Source organism: Rhinopithecus roxellana, chromosome 21 (genome assembly GCF_007565055.1).
Source record: "Rhinopithecus roxellana isolate Shanxi Qingling chromosome 21, ASM756505v1, whole genome shotgun sequence".
In the NCBI taxonomy this organism is placed as follows: domain Eukaryota; kingdom Metazoa; phylum Chordata; class Mammalia; order Primates; family Cercopithecidae; genus Rhinopithecus; species Rhinopithecus roxellana.
The window spans coordinates 62674549-62694836 of NC_044569.1; the positions used below are offsets into that span (position 1 = coordinate 62674549).

General features: G+C 42.7%; 1 protein-coding gene across 3 annotated transcripts in view; it reads right to left on the minus strand.

Annotated features, from left to right (window-relative positions):
* The window catches only part of ALPK2 (alpha kinase 2), a 145553-nt gene that overhangs the window by 89763 nt on the left and 35502 nt on the right, over nucleotides 1–20288 (minus strand). For all 3 annotated transcript variants that reach the window (XM_010374672.2, XM_010374673.2, XM_010374674.2), the window contains one exon: nucleotides 5817–7527. In XM_010374672.2, coding sequence (XP_010372974.2) covers nucleotides 5817–7527 — 1711 coding nt within the window. The remainder of the gene's footprint in view (nucleotides 1–5816; nucleotides 7528–20288) is intronic.

Consider the following 20288-nt stretch of genomic DNA (forward strand, 5'->3'; position numbering starts at 1 on the left):
ATATACTGTTTGATTCCATTTATGTAACATGTTTGAAACGGCAAAATTTTAGAATTGGAGGACAAAGTAGTGGTTGCCGGGGGCTACCGAAGGGGGAGTGCAGGAAGCAGGTGTGTATGGTTATTAAGGGTAACACAAGGGATCTTTGTGGTAATGGAATTGTTCCATATGTTAACTTTGGTAGTGGATGCAGGAACCTACGTAAGTGATAAATGTCTGTAGATCTTAATACACACATACAAGTACAACTGGGGAACTCCAAATTACATCAGTAGATTGTATCAATGTCAATATCCTGGTTATGACATTATACCATTGTTTTGTAAAATGTCACCATTGAGGGAACCTGGGCAAAGTGTACTGCCAACTCTCTGTATTATTTCTTACAACTGCATGTGAATGTACAATTATCTCAGTAAACATTTCAATTAAAAAACATGTAATAAAACTATTCGTAAATGGTATAGATCTGCTAATGAATTCTCTTAGATATACTTAGTGTATTCTGTTGCTTTATGTTTAATTTTAAATTGAGCATTAGGGGAAATGCAGTATATATATATATCAGATTTTTTTTTCAGAGACAGGGTCTTGCTCTGTTTCCCCAGCTGGTCTTGAACTCCTGGGCTCAAGCAGTCCGATTGCCTTGGCCTCCCAAAGTTCTGGGATTACAGGCATGAGCCCCTGCACCTAGCCAGGAATGCAGTATTTTAATTGGAACTCCGCCAACACTTTTATCTAGAGGCGTGTTGCCATTTTTGTCTTCCATAAAACTTTTGTCCCAAGAAAGTCAGGATTACAAAGAATGAGGATGAGAATGTTATGGGTTGCTCTGAAAGGAGAAATTGTAGTTAGGGATGAAAAAAGCAACTCGAAGCACCTTACAGGATCTCAGTCTTGAAGCAGCAGGTAGGCTGAGCTAGAAACAAGGTGGGCAAAGGAATTCCAGATGGAAAGATGGACCATCCACCACCTGTTTTCCAGGTAAGGAAACCAGCTTATAGTCCTGCTTTGCCTTTCAGAGATAGACAGAGGCAAAAGGCAGGAAGTCCTGAGTGCTAGGTGAATATGGTAAGATCTTCCTGGATCTAATTAGCAATTTTTCAGAGATAATGAAGCACTAATAAAGCAAAGTTGTAAATCACCAGCATTCACAAGGGAACCCAAGTGCAAGATTTGGATGGTGCTGGGCACAGCAGCTCACGCTTATGATCCCAGCACTTTGGGAGGCTGAGGCGGGCAGATCACAAGGTCAGGAGTTCGAGACCAGCCTGACCAACATGGTGAAACCCTGTCCCTGCTAAAAAAAAAAAATACAAAAATCAGCCAGGCGTGGTGGCACCTGTAATCCCAGCTACTCAGGAAGCTGAGGCAGAAGAAACGCTTGAACCTGGGAGGTGGAGCTTGCAGTGAGCTGAGATCTTGCCACTGCACTCCAGCCTGGGCAACAGAGTGAGACTCCATCTCAAAAAAAAAGAAGAAGATTTAGATGGTTTAGAACGGGGGTCCCCAAACCCCGGGCCATGGAACAGTACCGCTCTGTGGCCTGTTAGGATCTGGGCCACACAGCAGGAGGTGAGCGGCAGAGCATGAACCCTATTGTGAATGGTGCATACAAGGGATCTAGGTTGTGTGTTCCTTATGAGAATCTAATGCCTGATGATCTGAGGTGGAACAGTTTCATCCTGAAACCATCCCCGCCCCGTTCTGGCTGTGGAAAAATTGTCTTCCACAAAACCAGTCCCTGATGCCAAAATGTTTGGGGACTGCTGGTTTGAAACAGCCCATTCCCAGGCCAAAAGAGTAACTAATAGGAAGCACATCCTATTAGCAGAGAGTTGGCCTCAGCATCTTTTATGTGAAGCCAACCAAAGAACGTGCTCAGGAAAATAAAGGCCATAAAGTGGTAGAGACGAGTGATCATTAGAAACACACCTAACTGGCTGGACGTGGTGGCTCACGCCTGTAATCCCAGCACTTTGGGAGGCCAAGGTGGGTGGATCACCTGAGGTCGCGAGTTTGAGACAAGCCTGAGCAACATGGAGAAACCCCATGTCCACTAAGAATACAAAATTAGCCAGGCATGGCGGCCCATGTCTGTAATCCCAGCTAATCAGGAGGCTGAGGCAAGAGAATCACTTGAACCCAGGAGGCAGAGGTAGTGGTGGGTGGTGGGCTGAGATCGCCCTATTGCACTCCAGCCTGGGCGACAAGAGTGAAACTCCGTCTCAAAAAAAAAAAAAAAGAAAAATCACACCTAATTATACTTGGCATTTACTCTAATATTGTATGACTACTTATCCAGTCAATGATTGATTGCCTATTACATGGCAGGCACTACTCTAGGGACTTGGGTTATATCAGCGAACAGAATACACTGAACAAATTACCTTCCATCACAGAGCTCAATTCTGTGCTTAGTGCTGATTCCTGATCAGGAAGATTCTTAATTACCAGAGCCCAAGAACACATTTCCTTACTGTACGCTTGCGATTCCATGACCCCAAACAGAAATGCAACTCCCTCTGGGGTGAAGCTGGGCAACTGTGCAGGAGCACAGACACAGCACTTCTGACTTAAGAGTGAGGATGATCTTACCCCAGTGTGGTTGCCGAGAAACTTAAGATGGGCAGACTGTGAGGCCTTTGCCTCTGACTTGGACGAGGAAAGTGAGCTCAAAACCAAGGTGAAGAGTTGGCAGTGTGACCCTTGAAGATGATTCAAGTTAGCCTGGGGTACCCTCTCTGTTTTCCACTCCCAAACTGGGATTAACTTTATAATCTTCCATAAATATAGAGACACTGGGGGCTTTCCAATATTAGCCTGGCTAGGTACTATTTCAAGACAAATAACAGCAAGATGGCCTTGCGTTCTAAAAGAGAGAAAGGGAGACAGGAAGCGAATACATCTGGAGATGCATGTTTAGGCAGGAGATAGTCTACAATATGGCCTTGTTCTTAGAACATTAGAGAGATGGGGTTTTTCTCAGCATGCTAAAAATGGTATGCAGATGAAGAGAAAATACTAGGAGGTAAACTGCTGGTCACTGTTTCTGCAAAAAGGCACCTAAAGGTAAGTGAATCAGGCAAGACTCAAGATTGGGCAAATTTGGCCGAGCGTGGTGGATCATGCCTGTAATCCCAACACTTTGGGAGGCCGAGGTGGGTGGATCACCTGAGGTCAGGAGTTCGAGACCAGCCTGGCCAACATGGTGAAACCCTGTCTCTACTAAAAATATGAAAATTAGCCAGGCATGGTGGTGGGCGCCTGTTATCTCAGCTACTTAGGATGCTGAGGCAGGAGAATCACTTGAACCCGAGAGGCGGAGGTTGCAGTGAGCTGAGATCGTGCTATTGCCTTCCAGTCCAGGCAACAACAGCAAGACTCCGTCTCAAGAAAGATGAAAAAGAGTGGGCAAATTTATTACTATGGCCCCCATCGCAGCATTTTTAACCATTTCAAATTTTGAGGTCCCCACAAACCTCAAATGTCTGAGAATAAATATTTAGAATGTCTTTTGAATTTGTTATGGAGAGATTCACCTATCTTTTTGTGAACAGTATTATTTTAAAAAGTTGAATTTAGTTACCAATGACCCCCAGTGCTTCTGTGTCACATCTGCGATGATAGTTAGTCACTTGCTGTAAATTTAGCTACATTGTATACGTGTGTAGAAAATACAGGTATCTTCTACAACTAAACAGAAACTTTTTGCATGGGTAAAAGAATCTCAAATATGCCAGTCCTTATGGCAAAATTTTCCTGCTTTAGTCAAAGGAAAACAAACACCACAGATATAAAGATCCTTTTTTTAACTCCAGGCTCCACAGAACTGCTCTTAAATGTACAGCTTCCATTCACATTTCTGGTTGTCCCTCAAGTGAGAGGTCAGCTCTGCTACTGACCACTGCAAAGTGAGAAATGGTCTCACCACTTGCAGAAAATGCAAGCCCTTCAGTTTGCTTTCTGAACAACAGTGTTCACGGTTCTGAGATGATTGCCTTAGTCACACCACAGAGCACAGGTTGGACCTTCAGCTGATACCTGGTAGAGTAGGTGTGTAGTGATGAATATATGTGTGAGTGTGTAAGCCAAAGAGTTCCATAAGACCTTCCATAGGGTGCATAAAATAGATGACCTGGCTCCCCAGAAATGGCCCATTTTACTCAACTGTCTTGCTAGTAAACAAGTGAGCCAGGGCTCTCGATCTCAGAATTCGGTTTAGGTCACAAGCTGAGGATGACAAAGGGGACTCCTCCCTCTAGCTCTTTGAAATTTGGGGCAGATGGATGAGACAGAAATTGCCTTCCACAATGGTGGGTCTAAAACCAATATCGTCAATCAATAGCCCCCTTCCCTTCCACTTCCTCCTTTTGAGTTACTTTATCACCTTCCCCCACCTTTAATAATAATTTGTCCAATGAAACACTTTGAGTGGATAAATGACTGTAAATAAAACACTTAGCTGAGCAAGGAAGATCATTTTATAATTAGAAAAGGAAATGCCACGTTTTTCAACATGAAAAAATTAACATCGTCACTTTATTTTGTATTAAAATATGGTCAAAGCACCTCCCTAAGCTTAGCTTGGGCATGAAACTGTGATCATTGGTGTGTGAGCTGCTAAGAGATGTGTGTTAAGTAACTGGATAGGAGAATCTGGTTCTCCTGTGAAAGGTAAAATATAAATGTGGCTTTTATTTGGCTAGTTTGGCTAGCAGAACAGAACAATTCGCTCAGTCAACAGTTACCTAAAATCTGGAGATTTTTAGATTGGCTTTTTTATGACTGAGTCTTTAGAAATTCATGTGTCAATTTTTAATATTTTCACAGAGTTAAGTCACTTTGCATTGGGAATATTTTATCTTTGGAGTGTATCTAGTCTTCTATAAAAATAATACTAGTTTTCTAGTACAAAATTGGGAGAAAGGGGAATACAGAGTATAGTAAAAATAATAGACAAATCAGTTTTCTTAGGTATTTATTTACAAAACTCCAATCTTGCCCATACTACAGCATAAGTCCAAAGCTCACTGGGGACCCTTTAAAATGGAAAATATCATTAAAAACATAAGTTATGTATCAAGCACAACATCTTTTGTGCATTGATTATTCCCATAAATTTAATTCCATCTCTTTACACTCCCAAATCGGTAATGAGGGAAAACACATTTATTTCTTGGCAACTTTTTTTCTCTTAGCCTCGTTTATACTCTGTTTTAAAATAAGACAAACATCCACTCAAAAACATCCCACCAGTGTGGCAAAAGTTACTCTGCCTGCTTTCCCTAGCATCACAAAAAAAGTGAATTCTACAAGTCTTTCAGACACACTGAAGTCTTTCATTCATACCACAAATTCTGATTAAAGCCAAAACCTATCATTTTCAAAGCACTCCCTTGCAAATGACTAAAAGCAATGTTTTTTCCCCCTTCTTCCTTTAAAGGCTACACTCAAAACATTCGCTTGAGAAACTTTCTGAATAGTGGTATTGCCTGGTAAAACACATGCAGCAGACAAAATATCAGATTTCTTTTTCCAGCTGTCCAGAATCCCATTAGTGCCTCTTAACTTCTATCAGTCTTTTGCTATAATTAGGATGGCTTAGGGTTTATCTGGGCCTTTTTTCAAAACCAGATTTCCTTCCGAGCAGCAGCAGCTGTCATGCACAAGTACCCTGATGGTGTTGGGAAACTTATTTTGATTTACATTATGGTATAGCAATTGTGAATGTGAAGTAAAGGAAAAGACATACACGCACACGCACACACACACGTTCTTTTTATCTCGTAATTTATTCAGAAGAAAAGTCTTACCTGAGGATGATCCCTCCAGGCTGGAACCTGGCTTGTTTCAAATAGAGTATTAACTTGCATGCCTTCGCCCTTGCAATTGGTGTTACCTTCTTTGGAGAGTGAGTCTGTTGAAGTTTGAAGGGTTTTTGCTTCTTGCTCTGCCTGGGTTGAAATAGCACATTCTCCTGCATCAGCATGGGAATTCTGACCAGTCGCTGCTGCTGTGGTGTGAGAAGTCTCTCTTTTATAATTCTGGGGTAGTGGGTGCTTAGCAGATTCTTTGGCATAGCAGAGATGAAGGGTACCTTCTGTTGTACTTTCTCTCAGGTTGGCATTCGGCTTCTTGGGATTTCCCTTCATTCCCAGCTGCCTCACCCTGGCAGGTTTCTGTGAACCCCTCTCGCTCCATAAGTCCTTTCCCCCAACTCTCTTCTCAGCTGCCGTCTCCCAACACTGGCTCATCCCTGCGTTTTCCGACTCACCAGACAAGGGCTTCATCTCTGTCTCTTTTACTGATTCATCCATGTTGAGCAGATTGTCGCTGGTAAATTCCTCTCTTGCTTGGTGGCTGTCTCTGGTTTCTCCTTGAATTCCTGGATAATCATTTTCAGCAGCCTCAGGAGCAGTGGGGAGTTTATATCTCCCCTGTTCTGTCACTGAAGACGTCCCATCCTGGTGAGGTCCCAAAGTGAGAGTCATCCCTGTTTGTGGGAATGAGGGACCGTGCTTGCAGGCTCTGCCACTCCTCACCCCAACTTCTTGGGGTTGTGAGTGATGACCACAGAAGCCAGCAGTGGCAACCATAGGCCCAGCGTCACCTGACACCTGAGGTCCACAACCCATTCCACTGAGGAAATGCTCACACCCACCCAGGCAATGCTCACCGAATTCCATCTCTTCGTCATTGCTTTCTAATAAAAAAACATGCTCAGTTCCCAGCAGGTTCCTTTGCCAAACTGCATTAGAGTAATCCGTCATAACATCGGAACATTCCAGATACTCCAGGTCATCATCTGAAAACTCCTTGGTGTAGGTTAGGGTTATCTCTGGGCAAAGTTCATAGTCACTGTCAGAGTCTTCACTGGAAACCTGTGGGCTGGGTTGTTTCTTGGCCACGGCATTGTCACCCGGGTAAATGTGTGCAGTTGCCTCAGACAGTGGGAGACTGAGGCTAATGTATTTCTGTACTTTGGGACTTTGCTGACTGGAGTGTAAGCCTTCATCATGAGGGCCATCATTGTTCAGGCCACCATCCGAGAACTTGGATGCTGTGGAATGCACAGTCTTGTGGCAAAGTCTATCTTGTTTTTCATAAACATGACTTGAATTAAGAAAAAGCAACGCATCTGCAATTTCTTCTGTGTTACTTGGATCATAAGCCTCTCCAGGGTGCCTTGTTCCTTTGACACCCAAGGGATTTTCAGAACTGGACACACTAATGTCAAGATTGCCCAGTGACTGGAGGGAGAGTGAATGGTTGGACCTGGGAGTGCCTGGGGAGATGCTTTCTTCTTCCTTATAAAGATGTTCCTTCTCATCAATCTGATTTGCACTTTCTTCTTCACATGTCCCTGTTTCATGTTTCCAACCTGTGTCCCTGTCATCTTCCAGGTTAGGAGACAGTTGTGGGTTCTCTGATGAGCACTCAACCTCAACGGAAGCAGAACAACAGATCATTCCAAAAGAGTTTTTAGCCGAGATTTGATAGACAGCAGCATCATTTTTGGTACAGCTAGGATGAAGAGAATATACAGGTAAGTGTGCCACATTTGGACATGGATGCCAACATTTTCAAACCATGGCACACAGAGAAAATGACCATAGTTTTAGTGCATGTTCAAGGAGATCTATGATCTCCCTGGAAAAGAGTTTGTGGCCAAAGGCAACTGACCTCCGGTGCCCCTAGTGCTGAGAATCCTAGGCGCACAGCATCCTCCCTTGAAACTTTCCTCAACACTGCCTCAAATGGAAAATGCTGAGGATTGCGCCATGGCAGTTTACAAACGCCATGGCAATGTCAGGAAATTACCTTATATGGTCTAAGAGGGGGAGAAACCCTCAGTTCCAAGAATGGTCCACCCCTTTCTTAGAAAACTCATGAATAATCCACCCCTTATTTAGCCTATCATCAAGAAATAACCATAAAAATGAGCAACCAGCAGCCCTCAGGGCTGCTCTGCCTATGGAGCGTCATTCTTTTATTCCTTTATTTAAAAAAAAAGAAAATGCTGAGAATTACTTAGATGAATGGGGAAAGTATTTATATTCTAATTTCTTCTTTTTGCCTTTTACATCATTTTTATATTATGGAAATTTGATAAAGCATTGTTTTTCTAGAGTGAGACATTGTACATGAATAAGTAAAATATCAATTCTTCATGTGGTGGAATAGCACAGAGAACCCTCAAATCTTTGGAAGACCTTGCTAAAAGGGTGTCATTTTTGCCAGAGGCCATAAAGATAAATACCATGATAGGACTACGTATGTGAAGGACAGTGCTGTTTCCTTTGTAATTTAATGTGATTAAAAGTCTAAACCACAGCCTGTGAGCTCCACTGGCTGGAAACCCAGGTCCACACGCCATTCTGACCTGCATAGATCAAGTCAGATTTCAGCTTTGGCCCAGCAGGGGAGGAATAGAATCCTGGATCGGACTGCTTTCTCAGTTCAGGATGGATGGTACTCCTGAGACTCCTCCCATTGTGGATCAGAACCACAAGGAGCCTGCAGCCTGACATGCTTTACTGGGTCCTTTCCCACTGGAACCCTTCCCCAGACACTGCAATCCCAATAAAAACTTGTTACCTGTGTTTTGTATGTTTCACCCTTATTAATCTCATTTGACCTCATTGTAATTGTAATATGGCTGACCTCATTGTATGCATCAGCCAACCCAGAAGTCAACAATCATTTTTAGAAGGCAGGGGCTGTGGGTCTGGCTTGGTCCGAGAGGTAATGCTTAGATCTTTATTGACTGTTCTTTGTGTGAAATACACACAAATATCTAACCTAGGAAGGGTCTGTGTGAGACACAGACAGATATAACATGGTCATCTTTTCTCTTCCCCACTGAAGGGACCCTTGCCTCTACAATCCTATACGTCCTCATAAACCCTCAAGTGGTAGTCCCAGCTCGCATATGTCTCATTTTCAGAAGTCAAAGACATCTAATCCCAATTTCAATAATGTCTTGTTGAGTTGGCAACCTGGCTCCTGGGTAGAAGCCATTCAGGAGTGGCTGAGATTGGCCAAGCTTGACCCATGGCTGATACTGGGCTTTGCCTTGGCCAACAGCACACATAGAATAAAATTTAAGGCAACTTTCTGGAGAAAACAATACCTGCACTCCTGTGTATTTCACTAAGTTATTCTGAGGTTTAAATGAGAAGATCAATGTTAAGGGACTTTGCAAAGAAGAAATGTTATACCAGAGGAATTCTCCAAGAAGGTGGCAGTGCCAAGACCAAGTTACCTCTGGTGCTCAAGAATCATGCAGAAGAATCATCAGAGAACTCTGTTTAAAATTCTTGAAGCAGAATCACTAGGTCAAGGGCCTGAGAATCTGCTTTTAAAGATTTCAAAGCCATTCTGATGCAAATTGTCCTTGGCCTACCCTTGGAGACATCCTCATCCTCATCACTGTCAATTAGGCTTAGGGCTCCGCAGTTCAAGCAGACTCTTCTCAGATGAAGAAAAATGCCTGTTGCTACAGTTTCACATCATCCACATTGTTGGCGAAAAAAAAAAAAAAAACTGTGAAATATTTAAAGAGGTTTATTTTGAGCCAAACATGAGTGACCACGGCTGGGGCACATCCTCAAGGGGTCCTGAGAACAAGTGCCCGAGGTAGTCAGCTTTTACAGTTTGGTTTTACACATTTTAGGGAGACAGAAGTTACAGGCAAAGACATAAATCAATACATGTAAGGTGCATGTTGATTCAGCCCAGAAAGGTGGGACATTTTGAAGTGGTGAAGGCAAGGTTACAGGTCATAGATGGATTCCAAGATTTTCTGATTGGCAATTGGTCAGAAGAGTTAAGCTTTGCCTAAAGAGTCGAAGCCAGCAGAAAGAAATTGTTAAGATAAGTGAGTTGTGGAAGCCAAGGTTCTTGTATGTAGAGGCAGCCCCTAAGTAGCAGGTTCCAGAGAGAATAAATGGTAAATGTCCTCTCTGGACCTTAGAAGGTGTCAGATTCTCTCCTGAATCAGGAGAAGACCTAGAAAGGGAAGGAGATTCACTACAGAATGCAGATTTCCTCCCACCAGAGTATGGCTTTGCAGCGCCATTTAAAAATATGTCAAAGAAATATATTTTTAGAGTCAAATACTTTGATTTTCTTTAGGACCTGCTCTTTGTTATGGGATGCTATACCAGAATCAGTTTGGAGTTGAGTATCTTCCTGCTACAGAGTTTGCTGTGAGTCTTATGATCTCTATGTTAATGTCAGTGGTGGTCAGTTGTGCCTAAACTCCAAAGAGAGGAGGGTATAATGAGGCCCGTCTAACACCCTTCCTGTCATGTCCTGAACTAGATTTTTAGGTTTCTTAGGGATTCCCTTGGCCAAGGGATGTGAGGGGGGTACGGCTTAGAATTTAATTTTTGATTTTTTATAACACTGTCTTCTTCATGAACATTTTCAATTAATTCCTGGATATTTGGCCTCTGTTAAGAACTGACAGAGAGCATAAAAAAGCACTACAAGCTGAGTACAGTGGCTCACACCTGTAATCCCAGCAATTCAGGAGGCTGAGGTGGGAGGATCAGTTGAACTCATGAGTTCAAGACCCACCTGGGCAACATGGCAAAACTCCATCTCTACAAAAAATTTAAAAATTAGCCAGGCATGGTGATACACACCAGTAGTCCCAGCTACTCCAGCCTGGGTGACAGAGCAAGACTTTGTCTCAGAAAAAAGAAAAAAAGGCAGAGGGGCTGTGGCAGGGTAGGGTAGGCAGTATGGACTACTGGGAAATCCCAAGTAATTTTGATATCCTGACCTATCCAGTCCACGAGCCCTCTGCAGAGAAACCACTTCCCTGGAAGGTACCATGATTTGTGTAGAAGAGAGAGAAAGGAAGAAAAGAAGGCTGAGAGGCACAAGGGGCAGTAAAGCAGTAAGAAATCAGGAGAGGTGGGGAGCAGAGATGATTCTCAAGAATCAAGGAGAGAAAACAAAAAGAATTTTAGAAAAACGTAGAGAAAATCTTTGGGTTAAGTATACTCTATTTAAATTCTTAACGACTAAATAAACAGATGGGAGATTGTCATAATTTTGTGATATATAATTTTATGAAACATGTGTTTTAGTTGATAAGAGATTTATAATCCATCCTAAGTACAGTAAATAAAGAGAAAAGGGAACTGGATTAAGTGTAATTAACTTCTCACTGGCTAATGAATGCCTTTGAAAGAGTTATGATTTGCGGCTGACACGTCCTTGCTAATTATCTCAAAGCATCCTAAAGAAGAGGGGAAGAAAGTCGGGCAAGGAAGCCAGCATCTGCTGGGTGCCTCCTACATTAAACAATGTCTTCCTCCTCCCTGTGTGCACAACTGAGGCTCAAAGGAGTTATTTCCCCAAAGTGACAAAGTCGGAAAGCCATAGAGCCGGGATAAGAGCCTTCCGCCCTGGTTGTCTGGCTCTGTGGATGCTGTTAGAAAACTAACATTACCAGAAAGGAAATGACACAGTATAGAGAGATCATTCTGCAAATAAAGTGTTTCTGTCCTAAGTCTTCATCTTGATCAGCCAAATGGCAGACTTGCATAGAGTGATGGGCACCGTGGTGCCCAGCGTTATGTTGCGAGGTGCAGTGGAGTGAAGGAGATGCCTGAAATATCATGTCCAGCTTCCAAATGGCTAAAAATTGACTGAAGGAAATAGTATTAATTTTCCAGAGAACCTTGTAGATGAGGTCTGTGCTAAGGTGCACAGAACAGACTGGATGGGAAAAAGGAATTCAGAGAAGGGACTCCAGAGGTAGCAGTTAAAATGGTATTAGCAGGGTCGGGGTGTAGAATCTTTGCAGGAGGCTGGCAGAGAGAGCTGCGTGCCCCACAGTGATTTGACTGGAATGCAAAACCATCCAGGAAGAAATTCCCTGAACAATTAATTGAATTCCCTCCTTGCATATCTTTTCTTTCGGCGGAGGGAAGCAGTAACATTCCTCTCCCCTGCTGTAAAAGTCTTGCTTGAATTCTCTGGGTTCTTTCTAAATTAATCATTTCCTTATTAAAGAAAAAGAAGTCCATGGTACCTTAAATGAATGAAGCTTCTTCTGAGTTTGAACCCCCAGAAATGGTCTAAACCAGAAAGTCTGAAAACATTTTGGTATCAAGACTCTTTAATACTCTTAAAAATAATTGAGGACTTCAAAGAACTTTCATTTATATGGGTTATATCTCTCAATAGTTACCATATTACAGTTAAAACAAAAATTTTTAACAGTTAATTTTAAAATAACAAGAATAAATTCATTGCATATTAGCATAAATCATGTTTTTATAGAAAACATATTTTTCCAAGACAAAGCAACATTTCATGAGAGTAGTTTTATTTTAAGCGTCTTCATATGCCTTTAATATCAAGCTTAACAGAAGATGGTTGGATTTTTGTATCTGTGCATTCAGTGTGATACAATACATGGTTTTGATTAATACACGTAGAAAAGCTGGCCTGACACATAAATGTGTTGGAAAAAGAAGGAATATTTTAATAACCTTTTCATCTGATTGAAGATATTCTGATTTGATATACATGAAGATTAGTTACAATGTGGAATCTGAAACCACATCAGTGAACTTTCTATACTTGTTACATAAAATCCATCATTCTATGTTGCTTTTTTATTTTTGAGACAGTCTTGCCCTGTCTCCCAGGCTGGAGTGCAGTGGCGCAATCTTGGCTCACTGCAACCTCTACCTCCAGGGTTCAAGTGATTCTCCTGCCTCAGCCTCCCAAGTAGCTGGGACTACAGGCATGTGCCACCATGCCTGGCTTATTTTTGTATTTTTAGTAGAGATGGGATTTCACCATGTTGGCCAGGCTGGCCTCAAACTCCTGACCTCAGGTGATCCGCCTGCTTTGGCCTCCCAAAGTGCTGGGATTAGAGGCCACCATGCCCAGCCCTATATTGCATTTTAAATGCATCTTTTACCCATGCAAGATTTTGTAACATCATACATTGGTCATTTGGAAAAACTTGGCTCATGAGATCTTCCAAATATTAATACATTTTATTAAATATAACTTTTTAAAACCACATTTATTAATATTACCACTGATCTTATCAGAATAATTTTAAAGTATTAGAAACTGTTAAGCTTTTGATGAAGGGCACAAGTTTTCCAAAATTCTACTTAGGGAAATAATATGAATGTTAATTTATCAGAGAACAGTGTAAATCAAGTCTGTGCTAAGTTGTATGGTAGAAAGTATAAGCATGGAGGATATGAGCAAGAAGGTCAGAGGAAGCATCCCTGAAAATTCTCACTGCTATAAATGCAACAAGAATACTGGCAAAACTTGTCTGAATCAACTTTTTCAGGGCTCTGAAAATTAAAGGCAATCTGGGGAGCCTTTATTCAAGAAAAATGACTGAATCTCAGAACAGTTTTCTGGTGCTTTAACCTGCCCTAGTTCTATTCCCCCATAACCAGCTCCACAGTAGTCTTGAAAACCAAGACTCCACAATCACAGTGAAAACAGCCTGGCAGCAGCTTGAGGGGGCAGAACACAGTTGGGGCTCCTTCAAATCTCCATACGCAGAGTTGTCATTATTTGACCTGTCTAGTAATTCCCTGGAAGACCCCACTCACAAGACTGTTTTTGTGTGATCTGACTTAGAGTTCACCCAGCAAAAATAACTTTTTCACTAGGGGCATTTGTATTAATTTAAAAAAAAAAAAAAAAAGGCAATTGTTTAACACCATGGCTGCTTGAGGCAGTAGATAATAACTGGGTTAAACAATAGGGGAACCAAAAAGGTTAAAAGGGAAAGCTGGGAATGAGATGCCCATAGGCGTCATTGAAAAGCTGAGACATTTTCCTGGGGATCTAGGAGGCAGGCCATGCACATGCATAAGGCTGTGAGCAGCCTTCCTAAGCACGTCCAGTGCACATGCTTAGGAAAGACCTGAGAAAATTCTGAGCTCTCACCTCTAACTGACCTTAAGGCTTTCTACTAGCAGGAAGTGAAGGCTAAGGCAGAGTTGTCATTTGCCTGGCTGAGTGTGAAAGCATGCTTCATACCCCTACATGCACACACAGCCCCTCAATAAACCGAGAGATCTATTGGTTCCAGGCACCTAAGGAAATCTCTGTCCATTCATTAGCTGACTAAGCTAACTCAGTAGAAACTTCAGGGGCCACAGACAACAAATAATTCGTTCAGAAAAGTCACTAAGCAAGCAAACAATAAGCCCTGGGAAGGTGGGAGAATCTCATTTCCAGAGTTGCCACATTACATTGTTTAAAATGTCCAGTTTTCAATAAAAATTATGTGACATGCAAAGAAACAAAGTATGGCCTGTACACAGAAGAAAAAGCAATCGATAGAAATTGTTCCTAGACTTGCTGGACCAAACTTTAAATTATCTATTTTAAATATGTTCAAAGAAATAAAACCATGTCTAAAGAGCTGAAAAAAAGTATGAGCATAGTGTTTCAATAAAGACATATAAATTATACATACAAACTAAATAGAAATTCAGAAATTTAAAATTACAGTAACTGAAATAAAAAATTCACAAAAGGGCTCTACAGCAGATTTGGGCAGATGGAATAAGAATCAACAAACTTGAAGAGGTCAGTTGAGATTATCCAATTTTAGTAACACAAAGAGAAAAGAATATAGAAAAATAAAGAGTTCTGGAGCCCGATGGTATACCAGCTTACAATATATACATAATGAGAGTCCCCATAGGAGAGAAGATAGAGGAAAAAACAGAAGGAATATTGGAAAAAACTGGAAGTCCCTAGTTCAGAGAAGGGACTGCAATGACAGCTTGCAAGTTTGGATTTTATCACTGGCAACACATACTTTTAGTTTTCCTTGAAGTGGCAGGCTTGTTTTGTTCTTTTTTCAGAAAATGTCTGCCAAATACCCAAGGCTGAATAACCATCATTTGTCCGTTATTCTTTTGAGTAAAAATTATAATCCATGAAAGAAGTGGCTAGTTCAGCTTGCAACTTAAGCAATCATGCAGAAGCTTGTCCTCAAGATGTTCATCATCTAAGAAAATCCAGCAGAGGTGCTCTGTATATATTTCCCATTTTATTACATGGAGTATTAAAAGGGCTACTGAGTTATCAAGATTTAACAAAAATCCCCTATTTTTACTGATGCATAAAGGACATTAAAAGGGCTACCGAGTTATCAAGATTTAATAAAATTACCCCATTTTTACTGATGCATACAGGACATTAAGTAAAACTTTGGTTTGTTGTTTTTAACTGTGGCTGTATGGAAATGCAGAATTCTATGGCAACTAATATGGTTCGGGACCACTGCCATGATTCATGCTAAGCCACCAACAGACTTATACCCTTCATTGCTTTTTACCATGAGTGTACATTTCAACACAGTGAAAAGGGCAAATAATGTTTGAATTTTTTTTTAATTTTTAAGTTCTGGGGTACATGGGCAGGATGTGCAGGTTTGTTACATAGGTAACGTGTGCCATGGTGGTTTTCTGCACCATCAACCCATCACGTAGATATTTAGTCCAGCATGCATTAGCTACTTTTCCTAATGCTCCACCCCTCACACCACTCCTCCCCAACCCCCATCCACTGACAGGCCCCAGCATGTGTTGTTCCCCTCCCTGTGTCCATGTGTTCCCATTTTTCAGCTCCCACTTATAAGAACATGTGGTTTTTGGTTTTCTGTTCCTGCATTAGTTTGCTGAGGAAAATGACTTCCAGCTCCATCCATGTCCCTGCAGAGGACAGGATCTCATTCCTTTTTATGGCTGCATAGTATTCCGTGGTGTATATGTACCACATTTACTTTATCCAGTCTATCATTGATGGGCATTTGGGTTGATTCCATGTCTTTGCTATTGTTATTGGTGTGACAATGAACATATGTGTGCACATATCTTTATAATAGAATAATTTATAGTCTTTTGGGTTTATATCTAGTAATGGGATTGCTGAATATGTTTGAGTATTTTTAGGATAACATTTGTGACCCTGAGGATCCCTAAAAGGGTGTTAGGGACTTCCAGAAGTCCAAGGAACACACTTTGAGAATCATTGATTTAAGCTATTCACCAAGAGAAGCCTGGATACACTGTCACAGCAGAACAGCTAGCTTTTGCACCCTGGAAGATGGGCATTAGCATGGAGGGGTCACTGCTTTGCTTGGTTTGTTCATTTGTGTATCCTCTTAGGCTGATGACATAACCTCTGTGGTTTTTCTTGCTTGTTGCAAATAAAGAAAGACGGGGAAAGAAGACCTACGTCTGGGCTCCACTTCCAGAGATTTCTGATTCAATGCTTAATACATGGGCCTATCTAATTTAATTTTGGGCAGGAGGAGGGTGGTTCCATCAATTCTGGAAGAGCTAATCCTAAAAGTTCTTTAGGATTCAGCCAACTTAGCATGATTTTGTGCTTTGGGAACAAGGATTAGAAATATGAGTAAAAACTAAGCAGGACAAGAATCCACAGGACTAGTAACCCTATCAAAGAGGAATATGAAGACAAGAGGTTGGGGAACAGAATGAAACAAGTAGAAAAGGAAGACATAAGCAAACAATTTTTTTCTACCTACCAGCACAATATAGCCGTCAAAATGATATACTTTTTAGTCTCTACATTTCAATCGTCATCATCTTGTTCATCATCATTCTCATCCTCATCCTACCCTAAGGGTCATGTGCATTATTTCATACATCTACTTATTGACCATTAAGGTGGGTGATTCCACCAGCAAAAATAAAAATAAAATCAGTAATCTCATGTGGCCTGAAAAGTGGATAATCCTTTATTGCCTGCCCTGAGGTCATTTTCCCGCTCCCAACAATATTAAAATTGCTGAAACTCAAACTGCTACTTGAGCAGGTGCCCTGAAGACAGGGTTCATAGAAGAAGCAGCTGAAGTATTAGCTAGAGGTAAGATTTGGAATTCTCAGCCAGGTGTGTTGGCTCATGCCTGTAATCCCAGCATTTTGGGAGGCTGAGGCACGTGGATCACTTGAGGTCAGGAGTTTGAGACCAGCCTAGGCAACATGGTGAAGCCCCATCTTTACTAAAAAATACAAAAATTAGCCAGGTGTGGTGGCACATGCCTGTAATCCCAGCTACTTGGAAGGCTAAGGCAGGAGAGTCACTTGAACCTGGGGGGGTGGAGGTTGCCGTGAGCTGAAATTGCACCACTGCACTCCAACCTGGGTGACAGAGCGAGGCTCCATCTAAAACAATAAAAAAAAAAAAGATTTGGAATTATCTCTGGAATTTAGATGCTATACAACCACCACTTTGCACCACAGACATTCCATTTTATTATGCATTCCACTTTCCAGTGAAAGAAAACAAGATCAGGAAACACGAGGTCTGTAGCGTCTTCACCCTTTCAGCCAGGAATGCGGGGGGAAGGAGGTCTCTGAAGCTCCCCTCCTGTGGCTGTGAGTGTTTCGAGCCTTCCTCCCACTGCAGCAGGGAGGGGAAGAGGGCTCCACTCAATAAATAATCACACGATGACATCCGTGTCCTTTCCTTGGCCACAGCACCAGGTGAAGGTCATCATATTTTCTTAAGCCAAGTGTCTGTATTTTATTACCTGACAGCTGCTATCAATAATCATATTAATAACTGAAGGAATAGGAAAGACTTTGGTCTTTCCCAAGCTCCAAAGCTGTGTTTGTCCTGGAGATGGAAGAATTCTCTGAATTTCTTGATCATATTTTCTACAAGTAACTTGATACCTTTCAAAACAATGAGGAGACTCCTCACACATTTACCAATTTATTCAGTTATTTATTCAACAGATTGGTTGAACCACACACCTAAAGAGCTGAAAGGGACTTCAGAGCTGTGTCTCTCCCAGGCCGGTTCTTAGCCACCTGCCTTCTTCCCCAGTTCTGCTCTCTATCACCAGGGCTGACCCCTGAAGCTGCAACACCCCAGCTCCCATGACTGCTGGCTTCTTGCTGTGTTTGACCAAAGAGAGACAGTACATCGGGGGGTGGGAAGGGAAGAAAGAAGAAATCATCTCTTCCGTAGTTCCAGGTCCCATGGGACAGCCTACCAGAGGTCCAGTTTCTGCCCTGTGGCCTGTGACCTGGAACTGCAAGTCTTGCCTCCTCCCTTTGTCTCTGCTGCCCAGGAGATAGTGGCTCTGGGTGACCTCACTGTTCCCTGTTGGCTGTCATCTGTGCAACCCTGCACTAAATGCTTCAAAATGGTTTTTGTCTTCCTGATTAGACCCTAACAGATACAGGAATTGGAACTATGTTACAGATATTGGAACTGAGGCCCAGAGAAGATGTGACATGTCTTAAGTTATATGGCCAAAAAAATGATAGGAAACAGTCCACCATGTCTACCGTGTATAAAGCATTGTGTTAGCCACTATGTGGATGATAAAGAGGTGAAGTTCGTAGGCTCTTCTCTCGGGAGCCTCCCATCCAGTAAGGGAAATGACGTGTCTATACAAACAGCTATAATACAGGACAGTGTGTGCCAGGCACCATTAGCAAGCATACCAGTTATAAGGATTCAGGTGTTGGGGGCATGCAAGATCATGAAGGGAGGTTTCCTGGGGAGCTCAGCAGCTGAAGCAGACCAGGAAATACAGGGCGGGATTTTGGCGGGAAAGATGACGTGTGTCTGTGGTTGGTGGAGGGGTGATCGTTCCAGGCAGAAGGAATAGCCTAAATGTGGAAGGAGGTAGGAAAGAAAGCTTCAGGCCCTCCCAGGAAACAATAAACCATTTTTAATTTGGAACTTGGGGGAGTGGTAGGCGGGAGGGTAGGGTAACTGCATTGTTCGCTGTTTAAACAGGACACTTCAGAGAGTGAAAAGGGGCTCCTTTTTTTTTTTTTTTTTTTTTTTTTTGAGATGGAGTCTGGCTCTGTCGCCCAGGCTGGAGTGTAGTGGCGTGATCTCGGCTCACTGCAAGCTCCGCCTCCCGGGTTCACGCCATTCTCCTGCCTCAGCTTCCCAAGTAGCTGGGACTACAGGTGTGCACCACCATGCCCAGCTAATTTTTTTGTATTTTTTTAGTAGAGATGTAGTTTCACCGTGTTAGCCAGGATGGTCTCGATCTCCTGACCTTGTGATCCGCATGCCTCGGCCTCCCAAAGTGCTGGGATTACAGATGTGAGTCACTGTGCCCGGCCTGAAAAGGACCCTTAATACATCAAAGCAACAGGCAGAGACTGGGGCCATGCTGGAGAAACTAAGGCTGGCCCAGGTGAATCAAGAGATAGGGTCACCTGCCAGGAGGTGGCTCAGCCCAGATCATGGAAGGTTTTCCATCCCATACTAAGGGGTTTAGACTTCAGGTTCCAGTTCACTGGGAAGCAAATAAAACAGTTATATAGAAAGGGATGGAAAATAATTCTGTAAGATCCTAACCGCGTTTTATACCACAGACCGGGGATGAGGAGCAAACGCTCTTGCTCTCCATATCTGATATGACCTGTGGCCCCCAAATGAGCAGGAACACCCTGTTCTCCCATGTGTCCTGCTGGACCTACAACCATACATGCTTAGCACACTGCATGGGACTTGAGAAGGGAAACAAGAAATTAGTAGAAGACTTGCTTCCTTCCCCAGAGATGAGACTTTTGGGTATCAAACGGAGCAGTATGCGATTTGCAAACTCCAGTGTCATTGAATTCCAAAAGGCACAGCTGAGGCAGCCAGTGCTTCTGGTGGTTAGGAGGGGAGAGGTCACAGTGGCCTGGGCCTTAGGAAATGAAGCCAGGAGCACAGAACTTGAGCCCGGCAGGGAAGAATTACATTTTGGCCGGGTGGGAAGAGGGGAGGGCATTCCTGGCAGATGCACCAGAGCTGGAATGATCAGGTCATGTGTAAGGGACAATAAAGCAATGAGCTGAGGTGGGATTCGCAGGAGGTAGGGCTGGGGGAGAGGGCCATAAAGAACAGGGGCAGTGGGTGGGAAGCAGCTCCCGTGTGGAGGGTACAGAATTCTATCCAGGAGCACTGTGAGTGTGTGAACTGCAAGGGAAAGTTTACTTTTCTTCTTCACCCAAGAGCAATTGGGAGCAGATTGCAGAGGCAGCTGGCAAAGTCAGTAAGTACTGCATAGTGGTTAAGGGACAGACTTAGCAGCGAGTGTGCCTGGGTTCACATGCCGGCCCATCTGCTGGGCAGCAGTTGAACAAACCACTTGACAGCTCTGGACAATGGCTGAACCGACATCAACCCGGTGACATGAGGATTAAGGGAGTTAACTCCTATAAAGTGCTGAAAGCAAAGCCTGGCACACAGTAAGACTAAATCAGTAGTTCTCAGCC